Source organism: Acanthochromis polyacanthus, chromosome 3 (assembly GCF_021347895.1).
Source record: "Acanthochromis polyacanthus isolate Apoly-LR-REF ecotype Palm Island chromosome 3, KAUST_Apoly_ChrSc, whole genome shotgun sequence".
NCBI classification, from domain to species: domain Eukaryota; kingdom Metazoa; phylum Chordata; class Actinopteri; family Pomacentridae; genus Acanthochromis; species Acanthochromis polyacanthus.
Window position 1 is genome coordinate 17283750 of NC_067115.1, and position 21252 is coordinate 17305001.

The 21252-nt window shown below is 39.7% G+C and overlaps 2 protein-coding genes across 9 annotated transcripts in view; both read right to left on the reverse strand.

Annotated features, from left to right (window-relative positions):
- Window positions 1–21252, reverse strand: part of LOC110972513 (bifunctional UDP-N-acetylglucosamine 2-epimerase/N-acetylmannosamine kinase-like) — an 84779-nt gene that overhangs the window by 45320 nt on the left and 18207 nt on the right. For 5 of the 6 annotated variants that reach the window (XM_051945276.1, XM_051945277.1, XM_051945275.1 and 2 more), the window contains 4 exons: window positions 20932–21153; window positions 19900–20082; window positions 18980–19096; window positions 16861–18011 (listed from right to left, as the gene is read on the reverse strand). In XM_051945276.1, the coding sequence (XP_051801236.1) occupies window positions 17776–18011; window positions 18980–19096; window positions 19900–20082; window positions 20932–21153 (758 nt within the window). In that variant the 3' untranslated portion in view covers window positions 16861–17775. Of the gene's footprint in view, window positions 1–16860; window positions 18012–18979; window positions 19097–19899; window positions 20083–20931; window positions 21154–21252 lie in introns of those variants that run through there. The other variant, XM_051945273.1, reaches the window with a different exon arrangement.
- On the reverse strand, window positions 202–9823 carry clta (clathrin, light chain A). Of its 3 annotated transcripts, XM_022222890.2 has the most exons (7): window positions 9551–9822; window positions 8818–8846; window positions 7545–7662; window positions 7162–7273; window positions 5199–5252; window positions 2927–2962; window positions 202–1461 (listed from the first exon to the last, which is right to left on the reverse strand). In XM_022222890.2, the coding sequence occupies exons 1-7, from the start codon at window positions 9726–9728 to the stop codon at window positions 1290–1292; spliced, it is 699 nt and encodes a 232-aa protein (XP_022078582.2). In that variant the 5' UTR covers window positions 9729–9822; the 3' UTR covers window positions 202–1289. The 3 variants fall into 3 exon arrangements, with proteins under 3 accessions (XP_022078582.2, XP_022078583.2, XP_022078584.2); XM_022222891.2 differs by lacking the exon at window positions 2927–2962 and having other exon boundaries at window positions 9551–9823; XM_022222892.2 differs by lacking the exons at window positions 2927–2962; window positions 5199–5252 and having other exon boundaries at window positions 9551–9823.

Consider the following 21252-nt stretch of genomic DNA (forward strand, 5'->3'; position numbering starts at 1 on the left):
AAGACTCTAACGTAATGATGGTAATAATTCTACTGGATAACTTTAGGCATTGTTATCAGAACTATGTCCACTTATCATGCCTCGTTCAGACCACAAACTGATTTAAAGGCTCCTTAGCATCCCTGTTTAACTCATCTTTGCAGGATCTCCAAGCATCACAGTCCTAAAGCAAAGACTTCCATTAAAATTCCAGTAGAAAGATGACAGGACAACAACTTTTATTTACTTTTTACTGATATTGAAATCAAATGGACAATGAACACACATGGTCAAGCAACAGCTGACTAGGATCTAGTTCTCTTTAAAACCACAACGGTCTAATTTCAGTGACATAAATGTTTTATATACTGTATATATATTGCCTTCTGTATATGTACATAGGTACACGCATAGAGTACATACACACACTGTTGAGGTTGAAACACACATACAAACAGGTCACATGTATTGTAATGACTGGACTTTGTTCAATTCCTGACTGGAGAGGGAAGAGGCTTTTCAAAACAAAATGCATAGATTGGAAAATTCAACACAAGATGCCACAAGCAGGCTCTACACACACAGCTCAAAGTACACACACTGAATTTGGAGTCTGTCCTAGAGTTTGGTCCTTAAAAAAACAACAAAGAAAAATTCTGAAGATACTTTTTTTTTTCTCATAAGGATGGGAAAACATGAGGCAATGCGTTGAAGGGCAAGAGATGAATAAAACCACTTAATATCAACCCTCAACAGTCAAAGAAGGATTCAGAAGATCGACAGGTTAAGAGTTACAGCACAGCATCATGGGAATGATGTTGTTTGGGGGTCGTGTGAAGCAGGTTGTAGTGTAGCTGTAGGCCCAAACAAACATCAACCCTTCCCTTTTAGTGTCCCGACTCACCACCCTTACATCAGCGTTACACAAGACCACAGACCATGAGACCTCCCATGGATCCAACTGGCTTTATTCTCAACTTGTTTAACAACAAAGGCAATATGTTCTAAGATCTGAATTGGTCTGTGGAGGAGGTGTACACCGGTAAAAACCTTGAAAATGGTGAGCAGGTACATCAAGGCTAATCTCTACAGCCCTGCCAGGAGGAGACAGATGGGGGTGGGGCCACTGGCTATATCCTTCCACTGAGGGGAAAAAAACACAGGGCCGTGTATGGCATATAGATTCGGACATTAAAGGTTGTGAGCCCTGGTTGTCTGAATACAAATGGTGGGACATCAGTAGTTGGGGTCAGTTGGTGTGGGGTGGAAAAGGGATGATATGGAATGACGCCCTGAACAGCCCTGCGTGTCTAGCGAACTAGCGGGGACTGCTTGAGGGAGATGAGGACGGAGCGCATGCGGGACACATCTTTGGCCTGCTTGCTGGACTTGGGGTTGAAGTCGCAGAGACGAGCCACTCGCTCCCACTCGGTGCCGGGGTTGTTCTCATCCAGGTCTGAAATCATGGCTTCCTCAGCCGCCCTGCATGCAACGGAGAGGAGGAAAGGACATGAAAAGAGAACAGTCAGTGGGGGAAAAGGTAAAATACATGTAGCTAAACGTGCAGCCCTGAGAAACTCCTCTGCTGACCACCAATACACACCAGTTTTGACTCAAGTGTTGTTGAGCTTAGATTTGACAGTTTTGACTGCGGTATACTGGACTTATTTGCTGCTTAGATTATATTTAAGTTAAAATTTCAGTCCAACACCAAGGTTTGAGTCTTTCCATTGCATTTGGCTGGGTTGTTAGTTCAGCAGAGTCCACCTCAGGGCAGGACAATCTAATCACCACACAGAAACATCCATCTGTCTGTCTTTACACCCACAAAGAGAAACAAGCTTTAACAGGTTCATTACCTGTGGCATGCCCCCAACTCTGCTTACACATTACAACACAGTCACTTCTTCTTTGGACTGTCCACAACAGTAAAGGGAGATACATACACAACACTGACAAAAACTTAAGCTAACAAAAAATAAATAAAACAACTGTAAGGTCTGATAAGCATTTTTGGTTGGTTAAAAATGCAGTTCTGTACAGAACTGGGGGGAGTGAGTTCGCCCATACCCATACACTTCAACTTGCCCAGTGTGGTTGCATATTTACAATGTTCTCTTTCCTAAACAAGAGCCAAGTATAGGGATAATAAGCTCATCTGTATACTTGTCCTTGATTAAAAAGGGAACAATCATGGCAAGTAGTTCTTCTTTTTTTAACCAAGCCCAAAAGAACTGGCAGCACTACTGGGCCTCAGCCATGCATTTTGCTGCAGCAGAAAAGCAGGCTATTTGGAGTTGAGGCAAAGAATGCGTTTACTTTGATTTCATGTGTCACAAGTGTGGAACAGAGAAATTAATATCTTCTTGACAAAGGTGGTGGTATTTTGAACCATCTACATAACAAAAAAAAGCTACATTTACACCAAAAGACTTACAACAAACATGAAATTAAAACACAAAAGTTAAAAAAAACAACAACAACAAGAAAAGTAAAAACTGAGCCACTATCACAAGACATTTTGAGATGCAAGCCACAGATTATGGCCACACAAATGGAAGCTCTCATCCCACCCCACCCACAGACATAGTAACAACTCCACTGACATACTTTATCTCTATTTACAAGGATTGTTTCTAGTCCCCACCCCACCTGCAGGCACAAACCCAGCTACTGACTACGACACTGTACACAAAGCAAAATGGGGGATGAGAAGCTAATGAACATTCACTGTCACGACCAACTACAAATACACAAGGGACTAGAAGGACCACAACACCAAAGTAGGGACATCGTACCAAACTTCTATCAAGGCTAACTGGTAGACTATTAAACTGGGAATCTGTGCAACGCATAATGAACACACACACATACACAGAACTGCATCTATCCCCTGTCAAAAATATGAAGTATTTGGAGGTTCTGGGGTTTTATATTTTTACTTAACTGGTCTAGGCGGTAGCAAGGATGGTTAATGTGTGTGCTTTAAGGTGCATAGGAAAAGAAAACAGGGAGAAACAGTTTCACAAGTCAGAATTTAGAAGAGAGATAGAGAGCGAGGGGAGTGAAATTAAAGACAACAAAAATGAGCCAAATGCAGATGTTGAAAGCCAGCATGCAAAAGCAACAAGTTTTCATTGTTTGTTTTTTTTTCCTACAAAATGTGTAGTGTGCAGCCTTTGGTTTGGTAAGTGGGTAATTCACTGCATATATATAGTCTCATGCTTCACTTAACAGTGTTAAGATCTGGGGTTATTCATAAAATTTTACTGAGTATTTCCTAAATAGGTAGCTTAAACTGAAAGAGCTACCATCTTCTCAGTAATAGGTCAGTCTATAAAATGTCCAAACCCACAAAATATCTACACAACATTCACTATATTTGTATATAATGTGGCTATATTATAGGCATTAACAACGGCTCATTCTGTTTTCACACTTTTTAACTCCCAATTTTGTGTGGGAAGTGGAATTTATGAGTATTTGTAAGCGAGTTCTTGTCACAGAATCACACCTACTGGATAAGGGAGGAGGAAGTGGCATGATTCAGCGTCATTCTGCACCAACAATGCCGAGGCTGTAAAATTCATTTTATGGTGCTGGGTCAAAGCCAAATACAGGCTCACAATATGCTGGATGAGCTGCATTGGGGTCTGCACAATTTAAAGTTGAGTACCTAAATACTAAAATACCTCTTTCCCAAAACAACCCTTTGGAGGCATGAAAAACATGACCATGTGTGCATTAATACTGAGTTACAAAACCAATAATATGCAAATGCCAATTTCTAAAGAAAAGTTTACCGATCAATTCAGTGAAGGAGCAGCTAAGAATTCTCATCAAATATGATAAACTACTGTCTATAACAAGGTCATAAAGCCTTCCTTCAAGTACAGGATTCACAATGATCTCACGTTTTTCCCTTTTACACTCAAAATCAAAGCTGACGACTGAAAAGAAACAAAATGTGCACACCGCAATGCAGTCTAATGGATATTCCCAAGCAATATTGGAACAAAACCAAAGGCTGCACAGCTCAAGCTATTGGACAGCTAGCTGGGCACATTAGCACATCATCCTACAGGACAGCATAGCTATAGAGCAGCTAACATTCTAATAAAGCATGAACACAGCCGAGTTTGAAGCAGTTGTGTATCCATGACATGACCAGAGGTGTCAGCAATAAAATCTTGCTGTACATGGAATTGCAGCACCAACAATAATATGAAGACGATGATGGGCGGGATTGTGTGTTGGAACTTAAATCTGGAGTCTGCACTTTTAGGAAAACCAAATTCTGGACTGTTTTATGCTATCCAGAAATAAATTACAGACAAATTCAACAGCCAGAATCACTGACACTAACCCGCTGAAAACTATTTCTCAAGAGGTCATTCATGATTAAAACTAAGGAGTTTGCTGCAGCCTATTAAGACCAGAGATTGACCTCATAGGTATCAACGTCAGCTTCTGATTTACTCTGCACATTGTGCAGTGAAATTACATCTTACTTTATCAACTCTGTCAAGATTTAAAAGAAAAGTTTAGATGATACTCATGCACACACACAAGTCTAAATTGTAAACACACAATTGCTTCAAACAAATCTAAAAGCATCCTATTCCTGAATAGCATATTGTAGAGTAATTCTAGAGAAAACAACATTCATAAAGGTATTAGATGAAAAAACACTCTGTTAAAGTTTATATAATTAATGTAAGCAAGTGTTATTGGTTGGGAACTTATGAAATGTATTTTGCGAAATGTTTTGCACAAATGGATAGAAGGGAAAAAGGACAGAAGTGAATAATGAATGCAAAATCAACACGGGAACATTTATGAATCAACTCATTTGACTTCTATGGATGGGACTGAGGAGCTCGGCAGCGTGTCTGTGACTGCATGCAGCTCATCTCTGTACTGTAATATTCTGAAAAGCATCCGCTCACAAATGACATGCATATGACATATGGGATTAACATTTTTCTGCAATTTGCTTTTGGAAAAAAAAAAACAACTAAAATCTAGATGGGAAGGGCAAGAATTAGAAATACAGGCAGTTAAAAATGGACAATTCAAAATGGAAATAAATCATGGGAACACGGAGAGAGCTAACTAGACCTAATTAATGGGATGAATGTGAGGTCGGTGACTGATGAGAATGGAGAAAACAAAAGCAAAGGAAAAGAAAAAGGAGGATGTTAGTTGGAGCAACATACACATAACCAATGAGCTCAGAGAAGGGCTGCTTGTAGAAGTCTTCATCCAGCACCCTGGACAAACATCCGCCCCAACGACAGAGCAGCAAGAAGGCAGGAGAGAAGAGAGAAAGTGGTAAAAGGGAGAAGAAGATGGAAACACAAGCATTATAGGTTACCACACAATAATAAGCTAAGACATATAATGAACGGTGTGCGGATGGACTTCTAAATGCACTGTCAGGGGGAATCAGAAAATCAGCTGATTGGATCCATCCGCTGAAATCTTTCATGATTGGTCAATTCTAAAAAATAAATAAATCACATAAATGAGGGAATAATCCACCTTCGAAACTTAATAGTCAAACAATTGAGTCATCAGTATCCAATATGTTGTACCTGCACTTGATGTATGTTTACTTCCAATTTGTTGGCAATACACACAGTTTTAATATACTGGTTCAATGTGAACAGAAGCCGGTCCTTATAGCTTACAGTCTGTATATGTTCCTTATAAATGCAATGGTTAATTTGTTAGCTCTGAAAAGAAAAACAAGACTAATATTGAAAATAATTGTTAGCTAGAGCCCCACCTCTATACAGATGTTGTTCCACGGCCTCAAGTCTGTAAGAGGACTTATGCAACTTGTCTATCTTTATGAGAATAAAACCCTTTATGTGATAAGCTTGTAGAGCAGAAACCATTTTCCAATGAACGAACACACACACACACACACACACACACACACACACACACACACACACACACACACACACACACACACACACACACACACACACACACACACACACACACACACACACACACACACACACAGAGTGCTGCCAGGTGAGTAGGGAGTCATGGCTGCTGGTAGTTTATTATTAATAAGGCAGCAGGGATGTGTTACAGTGCAGGAGAAACTGACACTGAAATGTTGCCGATTTCTCTCTCTCTGCAAAATGATGAGTTGCCATTCAATTTTTAGTACTTTTTCATAAAGTAGCACCTGTTAACAACGTAAACATATCAGTTTTATGGAGTGTTAATGTTATTCACCAGTCAACATACGTGCTTATAGCACAATTAATGTTAATAATGAAACAACTGAATTATTTTCATTTAAAGATTCTTGATTTCAAATACATTTTAAATTTATTTCTGAATATCATTTCAGTCACGTTAAAAATGTTGCTTTACTTTGGCACAGAGTAATTCTAAGCCGGCTCTGTGGACTGTCTCTTACTCTCTCTATTCACTTAAAGTCATCTGAGAACTGTAGCTACACTATTCTTAGTCCTCCACCTCCACCAATTCATGAAAACAGAGGTGGCTTCATTGCAAGATAATAGTAGAGGCACAATATCATGGTTGCTTTTAATGCCTAACTAAATTCAGATGAACTGTAAAGGAAGCTCTTGCTAAATTAGGAAACCTTAGTTACATATAACTTTAAATAGAGGTCTAATGTTGTTTAAACTTAACAGAAATTTAGTAAAGACTGTTGTGTGCAGGGAACTGTTACAGCAGAGAGTGTGCATATATGAAGAAACACACACCATGACATATGTTCTGGATCGCTGTGTTGGATTGCAACAGATCATAAAGGGTTGGGTCGTCCCGAGGCAGCTGAACATAAGTTTAAATAAGTGCTACCAGAAAAGAATATTTGTGTGTGTGTGTTACAACATTATGATTATGGTAACAAGTGAAACGATAACTGGGGAGTTTGTGGTAACAACAGATATGAAGATCAGAACACTAATTTCTGGCACATCAAAATTAAAATGGGCAGACTTCTATTCCTTGTAGAGAGCCAACACACCAAGCCAAATATTCTCCAAAGTTGTGTGTTGCTGCAAGCCGTCTTGGTTTGCTTAGTCTGGTAGCTAACTTCAGATATGGTGTTTTTGTGGTAATGTCAGGCGTCCCTCACTTCCATTAATCTTCTCTCCTGGTTCAATTCCTCCAAGAAGCCATTACCTATTATTGGTTTTGGTTTTCTCCAGCTGCTCATTCTGCCTGGCATGCCAGTCCTCCAGCTCCACCTTGGCCTTCTCTTTCCACTCCGACTCCTGCGTACGAGAGTTGGCGTCTGCATGGAGATAACAAAAAACAGGAATGATAAACCAGTGAGAAGTGAGACAGAAGAATAAATACAGGAGCAAATAACAGTGTTTGGAATGACGGACAAGGAGAAATTGAAAATCAGGAATTAGGGGATGAAAAACTATGGATTACTGCATGGGGAATGAAAATAGGCCTGTTTCATTTCAATCTACAGTATTTGGCATGCATTTTTATCTTCGCTTGACAGTACCATTCTGTCCAGATTCCTTACAAAAAGATTTCTACTGTGTGCTTACCTAGCAATTCCAGTCTCTCCCTTTGTTCCTCTCTCCACTTGCGTAGACTTTCAGGTTCAGCCTGCAGTCGGTCTGCATTGGAAATTGCTGCATAGGCATCTGATGGACCGTTGCTTTCCTGAAAAACAATGGAGATAATAGGCAGAGTTAGCTTTGATTCTCACAAGGGGCATTTTATCAATGACATTTAATGAGAAATTGCAAAGAAACATTCGGTCTTTCATCTTCATTTTTTTAAACAATTGATCTTTTAAACTATCAGCTGAAATCTACTATAATATGCATGCAGGACATCTGTTTTTAAGAGTGAGCGTCTCTCAGCGCCAGAAAGAAGTCCTGACAGTGCAAAATGAAGAAATGTTGCAATGACAGCACAGGAAAAGGAAGCTGAAGTGATTTGAATGTCCAAATACTCAAACCTCAGGGCTAAAAGAAAACAATATGTTCCACACTGACATTTAAACACCTATATTTCTTACACTTATTGCCACGAGAACATTGCAGAATGTCTGTACAAAATGCAAACAAGATTCCGAGCAAAGCTCAGTATCCCATTTAATTCATTTGGAGGATAATTGTAGTTTATTACAACTAAAGCAGTAATTATCTGGGACATCTGGGAACATGGCAACATCACCAGAATGAAATCCGACATGCCAGAAAACACAAGCAGTCAGGCAATCAGACAGATTTTAAAGCTTTAAACACCGAGTTCCTCAATCAAATCTGGAATACTGTAGTTTTTCTGTGTATTGAAGGTTTAGGACTGACATTTAGGGTGCACAAAGTTTAAGTTTTACCTTTTAACAGGATGGTTTAAATGATTTTCTGTAATGATAAGCTTGTGTACGACAAAATGATGTTGTTTCTAGACCTGCTGATAGTTATCAGCAATTACTCTAAGTGTGTCCAATTAATGCTTACATGGCTGATATAGAAGATGGCAAAACTACAAAGACTACATTTTAATACAGCACTGGAGTTTTCTTCACTTCAGGGCAATATTTAGGTTTTCAGTTTAATCCGGGACACCATGAAAAGTAATCATACTAATCATAAACATGATGGTTTGGTTGCAAACTGAAACAATAACATTTGGGACTAGATAATCTTCTGTGGAGTCAAGGCAAAAACAGAGAGTTACAGTTGGAGACTGTGAGATCAAAAGCATTTGTATATGATCCCTTTTCACAAACAAACAACAGGACTGAAGAAAGCTGATAATTCAACAGCAAAAGTAATAGGTGTCAACACAATGTAAAGGCAGTATTACCCCATGAAGTTCTCCATTGACAGTGCCATCTGAAAAAGATGCAATTAAAATAGTCGTTAGAAGTCAAACAGACGACTAAACCTACAAACATGATTAAAAACATCATAGAAGAAAACAAAAAAAACTCTATGCCTAGGCCTTAGCTCCTTGAGATTTTCACACGCATTCATGTTTCGTAATATGACATGTCAGCATTTGTATAAAACGACAGTTGCTAAACCACAGCAACGATACAGCTTCGAGGAAATGAGGCAGTCTTGGTCAAAGGTTACTGAGCTCTTATCAATTTCCTCTTGTGGCTGTGAGGCTAGCTGGCAGAAACAGCTGCAGCTACCTACATTGTAGTCAATGGGACGAAATGAATGGCACGACCAAGAGCTGAAGAGTTGGTTTTATCAGTAGGCTTCATTCATTTCAAAGACAAAGCAAAAGCTAAGTTCGTGACATGTTAAGCATTAACATTATTTGAGTTTTCATTTAACGTGTTCCTTTGTGAATATTAGAATACGCTCACACAGGTTGACGTTAACGCTAACTAAACCCACTTGGCTAATCTGCTAGCTCAGCTTACGCTAGCAAGCTGGCTAAAAGCGCACCAACTTCAGTGTCAATTTAGGACCAAATCACCGTTACAGCTGTCGTTTGTAGTCAAAAACAACCCCACCAACATAGATGATAACTAGACAGGGACTACAACGGCAAGTTTCTTCGCTTGGTCACAGCAGTCACACACCGTTGGAGTCTGCCAGCGACGAGGGGACCTCTCCGCTGTCCAGGATGCTGAAGCCTTCGTCGTTTTCAATGCCCGCTATTTCGCTCTCCTGCTGGGCCAAAAAAGCGGCAGCGGGGTCCTCTTCCGAGCCCACGCCGTTTCCAGCGGTGGGCGCGTTCAGCATGTCAAAATCATCCATGTTGTGGGAGGATAAAGACGAGAAACGGCGAGCAGGTGTAGCAGTTCACCGAAACCTAGCGGCTCAACGGGAAGAAGGACGAAAGGGAAAAAAACAGTTAAAGCTGGCGAAGCGGAAACAGAAGAATAGCCAATCACGATCCGGAAGGCACGACTGGCACTACCGTTAGCCAATCACACAACAGCTGACTCAAAAATGGACCAATCCAATCTTTGAATGCTTGCATACGGGTCCCATGACCTGCTACGTGCTGCTGTCAGAGCTGAAGGGGGGGGGGGGGGGGGGGAGGAATAAAAATCCGCAGCCTTGAGTACGAGGCGAGATTTGTCTGCTGCACCTTTTATGTATTTTTGACGTCAGGCCTTTGTTTTCTTTTTTGCATGGGTAAAAATAGAACAAAATGCATTGATAATAACGTAAATATCCACACATATGCATAATATAACTACAGATCATGCAGAGATTTTTGTTCTTGTGCAAATCCAAAGATATAAATTATGGACTGTAGGTATTAAAAGTTGATATTTTCTTCTTTAAATTCTAATTTTATTGTCGTTTCTTCGTTGCGTCTATTTTCCCCTCTAACTAGCAGGCCTTTATAAACCTAACATCCCTACACCTTGATGTTTCCATTACCAACAAAATCGAGGTGGAAATATTGCTTCACACCCAAAATATTGCATTAATCTCATCGCAACAACACTGAATTTTGGTCTCATCAGATCATAGAACCTTTTTCCACTTTTCCTCATTGTTCTACATGCCTTCTGTCAGCTGGGTTTCTTGCTTTATCTTTGCCACCATGGCAACAGTTCCTCCCAGTCCAAGCCTATAATGTCACAGTGGTTAATTATTAACAGCTCTGGTGGTTTAGAGGACTCAGGTGACAACCTGGCTTTAACACATGGGAGCAATAAAAGAGTGTCTGAGTGGACATGTGATTTGATGGATAATTCGTTGCTACGGTATTTTAAAGCTATATCATGATTTGACAGACTGGTAACGCTTCATGTTGAGCGTTAGCCTAGCCGCGCTAGACCCATGTTCTGAATTCTGAAGGCACAAGCGTCGAGGGCCGCTCGACAGGGAGGGAGGCGGGCTAAAAGGTTGTCTTTCAAATCATTCTGCAGCAATTGGGTAGGTATACAACCAATCAGCGCAACGAATAGGCTGACGTAGTTCCTAGAGCGCCGGCGGACTGTTTTGTGTGGGGGATTGTGGATAAGTCCCATTAGCTTCCCAACCAGCAGAGCCAACTGGTATATTAAGGATTTGCCATATCCCGTCGGCATAAGTCCAAATACGTCTTTCTTCTCAATGAAACACTTCAGTGCCGTCTTTTGTTTATCTTTCAAGTTGAATTTTAGCTTCAAATCTTTAAGGGCTGTGGCCAAAGCCGAGTCGAAAGATAACCGTTTATTGTGCGCCGGTTGTTTCTGTCAGAATCGTCGCGCCTCTGTCGTCACTTAGTTACGCCCGCCTTCTGACTCTACACTTCATGGTGATTCGTCCGGCCAGTTTTAGGAGAATCCAGCCTCGAGCCTTATGGAGGGTAACGAGACCCACCCTGGCAGAGAATTAAATTCGTTGCCGTGGGTTGTCTAGCGCAGCTAGGCAAGTTGAGCGTATGATCCAATATTAAATTTTGAGTAGGCTGGGTTGGTAATATACCAAGTTTGAAACTTAGCAGTAGAGTCTTTAGTGAAAAATTCAGACAACAGAAAGCAGAGATATCGTGGGCAGTAGCAGTTGGTTATTTTAGTCTGTTTAAATATCCACTACCTACCCAAGGAGCTTTTTTATTTAGTACTAAATGATGTATTAGAGTTTAGCTAACGAATGCATGCTTCCTATATTCATGGCCAATTCCTTAAACTTTAGAAGGCTGTCACCGTAAAGGGTATTCAGTTAAAAAATGTGCCTTGACAACAATTCATGGATGGAATTTTTTTTTTTTTTTTTTTTTTTTTTCTTTATTTATTTGATTGGGACAATGCATGTTAATGAACAGACATGAAAAAAAAACATGAAAGTAAACATGCCAGATTATAGCCTACAGGCTAATTTCCATCTGTAGTCCCACGGGACAGGGTCAGGGAAGAAGAAAAACATATAAATGTATTTACATTAAAATAAGTAGTCAATATAATATTTCACTCATATCTCCAACATTCGTCCTCTATAAAACATTCACTCTACATGCTCACCTACAACACAATATACAGACGTTTTCCCCTGGACATAATATACAACAGTCTAAGGTACTCAATAATGTGCACATTCCTGTTTAGACAAAAGCCAATCCTTTAATTTGGCCTTAAAAGAATTATACGTAGGACAGTCTCTTAACGTTACTGGTAGACTATTCCAAAAATGCCCACCCCGAACAGACAAGGCCATTCGACCAAATGTGGTGTTTCTATGAGGTATCGCCAAATCGCCTCTGCTCATTGCTCTTGTGGTTCTGACATTATCATCATAACTCGTACTTTTAATAAAAACCTTCAGGGGTGGAGGAGCGAGGGAGTGTAAAACTTTGTAGATCAGACAAGCCGATTTTAAATTTATCATATTTGTGAAGTCCAATAATCTATGTTTTTTCAAAATGTAACAATAATGAAATGATAACGGTTTTTTATCTAAAATTTTTAAGCCTTTTTTATAAAGACTTTCTATAGGTGAAAGTGTTGTTGGACATGCAAGTGACCATGTATTCAGACAATAATCAATATGTGAAATGATCATAGAATAAAAGTATATTTTAGCTGCACTCAGAGTTAAATTATTTCTAATATGACGGAAGTTTTGGATGTTGAATTTAACAACTTGTGTCACCTTTTTTACGTGACCTTTAAAGGACAATGTTGAGTCCAAAACTACTCCTAGATATTTAAATTCTGGAACTAGGTCAAGCTCTATTCCATTTAGAAAGACGTTTGACGTAGTTAGTTCACGAGGAGTTTTAGCAAAATACATACAAACCGTTTTTCTGGTGTTCAGCAGGAGACAAGATTCACTGAACCAGTTATGTACAGAAGATAGTGCAGCTGTTAGATTATCAGATGCTTGTTGAGTATTATTTGCTTGAGTATAGATTACAACATCATCCGCGTACATTTGCGAGAAGACATTATTTGGACATACATTAGGTAGATTATTAATAAACAAGGAAAATAAAACCGGCCCAAGGATAGACCCCTGCGGAACACCAGTATCAAGGTGTAAAGTCTGAGATTTAGTACCACCCACCACCACAAACTGTTTCCTGTCTGACAGGTAAGATCTGAACCACAAAAGCGCTTGATCAGAAATGTTAAATTGAGTCAACCTGCTAAGTAGCAGTAAATGATTTACAGAATCAAATGCTTTCTTCAAATCTAAGAAAACTGCCCCAACACAGGAAGATCTCTTGTCAAGCAGGCCTTTTATATTTTCTGTCAGCACACACAGAGCACTGTCCGTGGAATGATTGGTCCGGAAACCAAATTGTAATGGATGTAGAGATGGATGAACATTCTGTAAATGAAATGTCAGAAGTTTAATCACCCATTTCTCAGCTATTTTAGACATAATGGGGAGTATGCTTATAGGACGATAGTTGGATACCTCAGTACTCTCACCAGATTTAAATATGGGAGTCACTACAGCTATCTTCCAATTTGCTGGGACAATAGAGTTTTTAAAGGACATATTAAGAAGGTGTGCAATAGGACGTACTAAAGAGTCCTTATGTTCTTTAAAAAAAATTGCATTCAGCCCAAAGGCATCAAGAGTTTTCGAATTATTCAAGCTGGTAATGATTTTATCTACGTCATAATCTGATATGTCTGAGATAGTGAACAACGGTTGGTCCGGATCACTGGCATGCTCATAATAAGAGGGTGAATTAAATTGCTGAGTAATCTCTCTGACGGAGTTAATAAAAAAATCGTTAAAAGTAGTAGCTATGAGTAAGGGATCCTTAATGATTATTGAATCAGTTAATTGAAGCTTAAGTTTCTGATTACTGGAATTTGGTTGCCGACCTAATAATTTATTTAAATTTTGCCATACTACTTTCCCATTACCTCTAGAATTTTGAATTATGGTAATAAAAAATTTGGCTTTCGCCTGTCTGAGATTCTGTACTACTTTATTTCGCATGTGTGTAAACCTTTGACGGTCTGTTGTTAGACCTGTTTTCAGAAATTGTCTTAATAATAGGTCTCTAGTTGACATCAATTGTTTACATTGTTTATTCAGCCAGGGCAAATGATATTTTTTCTGACGTTTATTTTCCCTTCGGATGGAATGATTTGAAATAATATCTTTTAGAACCTGGGTAAATTGACTACTATATACTTCAAAATTTTCAACATCTGTTAGTATAGTATCCCAATCCAGTGATGACAATACGTTAGATACGTTTTGCCGCTGGCAGTTGGGTACAAATTCATATAAAGACCGATTATTTTTTGAATTAAAGTGATCATTCCTTGTCCTAGACTTTGAAAGTTTCCTAGAAAATAGAATAATATTATGATCAGAAATGCCAGTTAAAAAATTATATGATTTTACTATTCTTTCAGGTTTATTACTGAAAATCAAGTCCAATTTAGTTTGAGAGTGTTTAGTAATCCTTGTTGCTTTTTGTACTAATTGTGTAAAATTAAATTTGTCCATAATACGCTTCAGTGACTTTTTGTCTTTCTTACAGTCCCAATTTACATTAAAATCTCCAATTAGGATAATCTCATTAGACTTATTATGCATTGTATGATGCTTAAGTAGCACTTGCAATTGTTCATAGAAATCAGGCCTAATTGGTGGGGAACCATATAGACAAACTAAAGTAAATGTCATCTCCGGGGAGAGAGATAGCCTTACTGATATATTTTCAATTTCAACCTCTTTAGGAACACTAAGTTGCACACAGTCCAGATTATTTTTTACATATAGCAATACACCTCCTCCTCTCTTTTTCCTACTTAAAATTCTGTCCCTTCTAAAAACATTGTAATTTGGGAAAATAATACCAGATTCAGGAGAAGATTTTTGGAGCCAGGTTTCTGTCAGTCCTAGGACATCAATGTTGGAGTTACCAAGTAAATTGTCCAATTGCTCACGTTTCTGGAGCATACTACATATATTCAGATGAGCACAAAGTAGCCCTTTCGGTTTATTTTTTCTATCCCAGATTAATTTCGCATGATTTAGTGTCTTTAAAATTATTGACTTTCGAAATCTCCTCAGTACAGGATTTCTTGACTTTATACCGTGCTGACAGCTGTTTGGTGAGTGAGGAGTTTGATGTACACACCCAGTTTTGATCTCTGATGGCATTGTACAGTCCACTGACCCTGTAGTGTTCTTGACGGCGGATGTCACATGACCAGAGTTAGCTTCTTGTATTGTTTGTAGCCTAGCTGCTGAATTAGCCACCAAGCTGGCCGCCTCCAAAGCCTTTTTGTGATGTACATAGTGACGGCCCGTTGTAGTAGATGTCGTCCCGGATGCCAAACAGCTATCCAAACGCGCAGCCCCAACATCAGATCGCCAAGGGAGCTGTGGCGGGGAACCGACTATTCCCGCATTGGTGGTCAAAGACAAACCAATAATCGCCGCTGGACATGACGCCGTTGCCCGGGCCACTGTAGACACTCCAAATCCCAGGTGAACACACTGTTCCGATGGTACAAGGCGGATCAAGCCCTCCTGTACGTCTATACCAGACCTGCATTGGCTCGGATGATTACTGAGAGCAGTGGATAAAATGTTTAGGTGGGATTTACGATCAGCAATGGATTTGGGTGGGCCAGGGCATTGGTGTATGTCTCCAGATAAGAGTAAGAAAATGGCAAATATAAAGGTGCAGCTTTGAGGAATTTTCAGAGAGCGTACACTGCTTTTACCGTTCCGAGCTGAGCAATGGAACAGAGCTGGAAACACAAAGGCAGCACCAACAGCGTGTCTCCCGAATCCAACTTGTTTGTTAAAGGTTTTGAGTGGAGCTTGTAATAGTATTGTTCCAGGGAAGTTATTGTCAGCATAAAAACAAGATCCGTAATGATGATAATAATCCGTATCAATCCATTTGGGTTTAAAAATGTCCAAAAATAACACGTAGACAAGGAGCGCTGCCACCGCTCCCGTCCTACCTGCCGCCATCTTCCTTATTACATGCTGCGTTTGCCCCGGGTGTCGGGCTGAGTGCTCACGGATTAAAAATCATTTTTGTCCTGGTTGACCGAGTCTTTCTTTTCTTGCCTTCTTAATGTGTTTCAGGATACTAACTGTGGTGGTATAGAGTAAAGATCCCTATTCAGTTACTGTTGTAATCCATGTCATTACAAGACTGAGTCACCCAAGCAAACAGAAATTAGTGTCCATTATTTCTGTAAAACAGGAAGGTCAGTCACTTGAAAAGTTAAAGTGCAGTCAGAAAAACCATCAGATGCAATAATGAAACTGCCCTTGATCAGGAAAGTCTCAGGAGGACCAAGGACAGTTTGACAGTAACTGCAGATCAGGCCTTCATGGTCGAGATGCAGCAAACAAACTACGACACGGGTGGTCAGTAGAAAAAAAACAGCTGGAACCAAGAACACGAGATACAAACACTGGATCATTGGAAATCTGGACTTCGGTCTACTGGGCCAAAATGTAAGAATTTCAGTTCCAAATCCTGTCTTTGTGACATTCAGAGAAGTTAAACCGACAGTATCTGCATGAGTGGTTCACCCCCTGAGGCACTGAGACAAAGTTGTGACAGTGAAATGGGGCTTTACATTGACACGGTTGGTGATTCATTCAGACTCCAAAGCAACGCGTAACTAGCATGGCTACCACAACACTCCATAGCAACACACCATACCATCTGAACTGAGCTTCATGGGACCCATAGTTTGCTTTTCAAAAGGTCAGTGTGCTCAAAACACACCTCCAGGCTGTGCAAGAGATGTTTGAACCAGAAACAATAAAAAAAATTGAACTACTAACATATCTTTTAGAATATAGCACTTCAGCCAGTTGCTTCATTCTACTGCCCATTAACACCCAGATGAAGGCAGAAAATGAAGAACTATTACGGACTGATGAGAACATCTATACATTGCTATTGTGGCATAAATAAAGTGCAAGTCTTGTGAATATCTAAAACTGACAGATTATTTATTTAGACCAACACAATCAATAAGCTTAAATAGAAATGTATCCAAAAACAAACACTCACACAAAGTACATGTGGTATGTAATACTACATACAAACCATATAATATCTTTAGAAGGTTAAAATCTTTAGGTTGGTTGTAATTTAATAAAAAAAGAAAAAGTAATTCAGGAAAAGATTCATCCTCAAGCCCTCCTCACACTATAGCAGTCATAAGGCTAAAGCAGCTGCTGCTTTAACGGTTCATTAATATAAGCCACTATAGTTTGATTTCATGGATTTTAAATGATCTAATCACTAACAAAGCATGGAAATTTAACATGACTGGGCAGCCATCCTTGTCTCAAAACAGATAAAAGTGTAAATTAAAGAGTTTTAGACAGACCACTACAGTAACATGTTTCAGCAATACTTTGGTCACATCTGAAACAAGCTTTCTATGACAAACTTTTCTTTCTACACATATAGCATTACAGATAGAGCTGTTATAAGTGCTGTCCTGCATGAGTAGTTTTGACTTGAAGATGGATTTGTAGAGTACTCAAAAGCTGATGCCTTGTTCGAAAATAGCTCCAGGACTTCAAACTTTGATTACACTGTAGGCACGGTACAAAATCAGGTGTGGGATTTTTGACCTGGTAATGGACCCACTTCAAACTTGTATTCAAGTTACAATGTGAAAAAAAAACAACAGTATTTGTATATTTGTGGACAATGCAAGCAAAACTGCATTCACTTCCGGTCATCAACAAGCAGACAAAATAATTTAAAACATATAATAAACTCGTGCTTACAACTGATAGTTTCAACGCTTAGCCTTGCACCTCTGTCTTGAAGTTGTCTTATAGATATGTTCATATTTCTAGTTCTGTAGTCCTTACTAAATTAGAGATATGTCCTTCAGTATATCCTTCTGGTTGCATAGTCTAACACCATGCTAGCAGCTCCAAGTAAGGCAGGCTCTTCCAAGTCTGATGTGACAACCTTGATGCTTTGGGCAGAGAGGAGAGCTCTCTCTGAGATGATGCGCTGCACCGGGGCCTGGTAGTACGAGGCCAAGACTCCAGACAGAATCACCAGTGAGGGGTTGACTATGTGGAGGATGTTGATGATGCCTACCCCTAATGCTGTGGAGGCTGCAACAGAGAAGAAGACACAGAGAACTTAGATTTGTATCTTGTATATTTTTTCGACAACATATTTTTAATCACATGGCATTTTAGAAAGCAAAGAGAGTGGATACAAATATGCAAATGCATCTAAAAATGTTGTACAACCCAACAGAACAGCCACTGACTGTCCCCATCCTAAATGTATACTGACAGTCAATAGAAACTAGGTAGAAATGTACGCAGAATTCTACTTGTAGGGGGGTTGTAATTATTCATTGTGGATTTACTGATGATCTAGTGTCCTGGTAGTTGAGATAATGATGAGTTGTCATTTTGTCATGATTCATTGCACATTGGTTGGTCACTTTGCAAAAGTGAACCAAATACACACCAAGCAATACTCAGTGAGTATCTGCACAATTTGAGAATGGGTTTTGAAGGCCTATATAAAGGCCCAAAAAAGGCCACCATTGTTAGTCCAGTGAACAGCATCATGCCGCGTCTATCACATGAACAACGTCTCCGGGCACTGGGTATGGTGGAGGCCGGTTTGAGCTACAGTGATGTAGCCAGGCGTATGGGCTGTTCCCAACCCACAATCAGAAGCCTGGTCCAAAGCATGCGCCGACGGATTGCTGCCTGCATCGAAGCAAATGGAGGCCATGCTCGGTATTGACTGTTGTGACTTTGTGTTTGGCAGGTGCCGTTTTCTTTTGTGAAATTCTTTATTTTGAAATCATTCTTGAAACTTTAGATTTTTGTTTCTGTATGCCAATATGCTAAACAAATGATTCATATGAAGAAAATCCAGTTTCGGGCTTCAAAATAAAAATTATGTTGAAAAATATGGTCTCCAAGTTTCTATTGACTGTCAGTGTATTTTTAATTTCCCACATTTATCATCAGGCTGTTTGTCCGTGAGTAAAAAAACTTGCAAAGACGGAAGTTTTTCCAACACATTTCCACGCTGTGTGTGCGTTTCGTGCTCTGACCCTTGTTCAGAATGGCATCAGCTTTTGAGTTCCCCATTCTGGCTGCACTGATGAGGTGAGCAGCAGTGATTGGTTCCGACAGCTTCATATCCATCCCTTCCACCTTAAGCAGGTCCTCTGTAAAACACGGCAACACACCGATCAGACGTACCAATATACATCGATGACGCATAGCAGTGTGAAGCCCTATGAGACATACCAATTATATGTTAAGGAGCTATTTATTTCACTTGACATGATTGCAAGGTTTTCATTATCCAGCTGGATTATTCAAAATTAATATTTGTTCACTGACCTCATATACAGTAGATTTACAAGAAGCAGCACTACAGCTTATAATTTCATCTGACTGATATCAGCCTCACTGTCTACCTTTAATTTTACTCACCAATATCAGAGCTAAACTAGATTACTGCCAGCGAAAATTAATGAATACTTTTATTGTGAATCGGCCACACAAATGTATTTGTCACCATGTCCAGCATTGACCACAACTGTTTGGCAAAAATATGCTGTCAAACCAAGACATGATCCTTTAAGACATTGTCTTTCACAGCAAAATAGCTGTAAATATTGCAGGGAGTAACAAAACAAGGAGAAGCCGGACTGAGCCGTTACATGAAAAGTTGTGGGTAACAGACTGTACACTTCCAACTTCAAAGCAAGGTAAAAATCTTTACTTTGTCCTGTCTGTGTCAAATATTCTGAGTTTACTTGGCTGCAGTGCAAACCAATAAATCATTTGCTTGATGTTTTGCTCACTCTAAAACATAAGGTAGTTTTGGAGTGAACTATTCCTTTAAATACATACAATGCCAGAAAGTGAACAAAAATAAAATTTGTTCGCAGAGTATTAATTGAGAACACGCTTTCCTTTGGCTGCCGACTAGAACCTCAGCACTATGAGCTCAATCACTCACCGTCATGTAGCCTCTTGGCCTCTTTCTGAAGGGCCATGCCAGATGCATAGGCCTCTATGCAACCGTGGCTGCCACATGAACAGTCTGGGCCTTCCAGTGAAACCATGATGTGTCCCAGCTCGGCAGCACAGAAGGTACTGCCATGGACCAGCTCATTGTGATGAATGATCCCTCCTCCAATACCTGCATGCAGAGTAAAGATGATTACTTTCTCAGACATCAAGCGCAACAACCAGCTGATCTAATATATATATATATATATAAAGAAGTCAGTCACTCAATCACTGAAGTAAAGCTCAAATGATGGTAACGGTGCACACAGTTGCACTCACAACAATACACTATAACAGTAGAAATTCCTCATCTAATTCTCTTTAGATACTAAACAGAGTAATTTAAAAATGCCGAAGGTAAGCCTATGAGGCCAGAATTAATAAGTCTACTACTCGTAGGATTAATATTCTCCATCACCTTAAATGGCCACAAGTCTCAATTTCCAAAGCAAGCGTAGTGAATGCTGCAATTCATTTTAGAGAGTATGTTTAAAAGGCATGAATGCATACAATTAACAAAAAACTGTAAACAAAAACAGAATGCAGCCGAGTCGGCTTCATTCAGCTCAACTTATTTACAGAAACTTATTTCTCTCAATGCAGCTCTCTTATCTTCAGCTGACAGAAAACCATGGTGGTAGAACACTAGAAAAAAAACATTTCAGTGTGCTCTATTGTCAGTTTGGCTAAAAGTGCAATCAGTTTTCCCATCTTGATGATGCACACTGTCATATATTTGTGTGACAGTATCTGTAATTTACAAACACAACAGCAAATGCATTTACCAGAATGACGAGGATCAGTGTCTGAATAGTTGGTAAAAAGCACAATGATAGTCTAAACTCCTCTACAGGAATACACAAATATGTTAAAAAAGGAAAAAAAAAACTTTCAGAAACTTGAAGAATGCCACTTTTTTTTCTGGCATAATGGAGGCACAATGTTAAAAAATAGATTTCCTGGAGTCCTGCCCTCTCACCTGTTCCTGTAATGACAGTGACAAAGTTTTCCACTCCCTTGCCATGACCAAACTTCCTCTCTGCCAACGCAGCACAGTTGCCGTCATTGTCGACCCAGACAGGTAGGTGCAGGGCGTCTGAGATGGGTGTCCTCAGGTCCACAGAAGACCACTCCTGAATCAGCTTTGTCGAGTGAAGGACCACACCTTCTTGTGGGTTGACACGCCCACCCGTGGACACTCCTGAGAAGTAGATTTTGAGAGAGCTCTGAGATGAAAGCTTGCAATAAGTGTGTCAGCATCATAGCAGGCTTTCATCAAGACGTGTGAGTGTGCGCATTT

What these genes read in the sequence shown, in the direction of transcription:
- clta (XM_022222890.2), bottom strand. Translation starts at nt 9,728, where the DNA reads ATGGATGATTTTGACATGCTGAACGCGCCCACCGCTGGAAACGGCGTG. An exon ending in AAAACCAAAACCAATAATAG is followed by an intron (nt 5,253 to 7,161) that starts GTAATGGCTTCT and finishes ATGTTTGTCCAG; the next exon opens with GGTGCTGGATGAAGACTTCT. An exon ending in TCTGAGCTCATTGGTTATGT is followed by an intron (nt 2,963 to 5,198) that starts GTATGTTGCTCC and finishes TGCACCTTAAAG; the next exon opens with CACACACATTAACCATCCTT.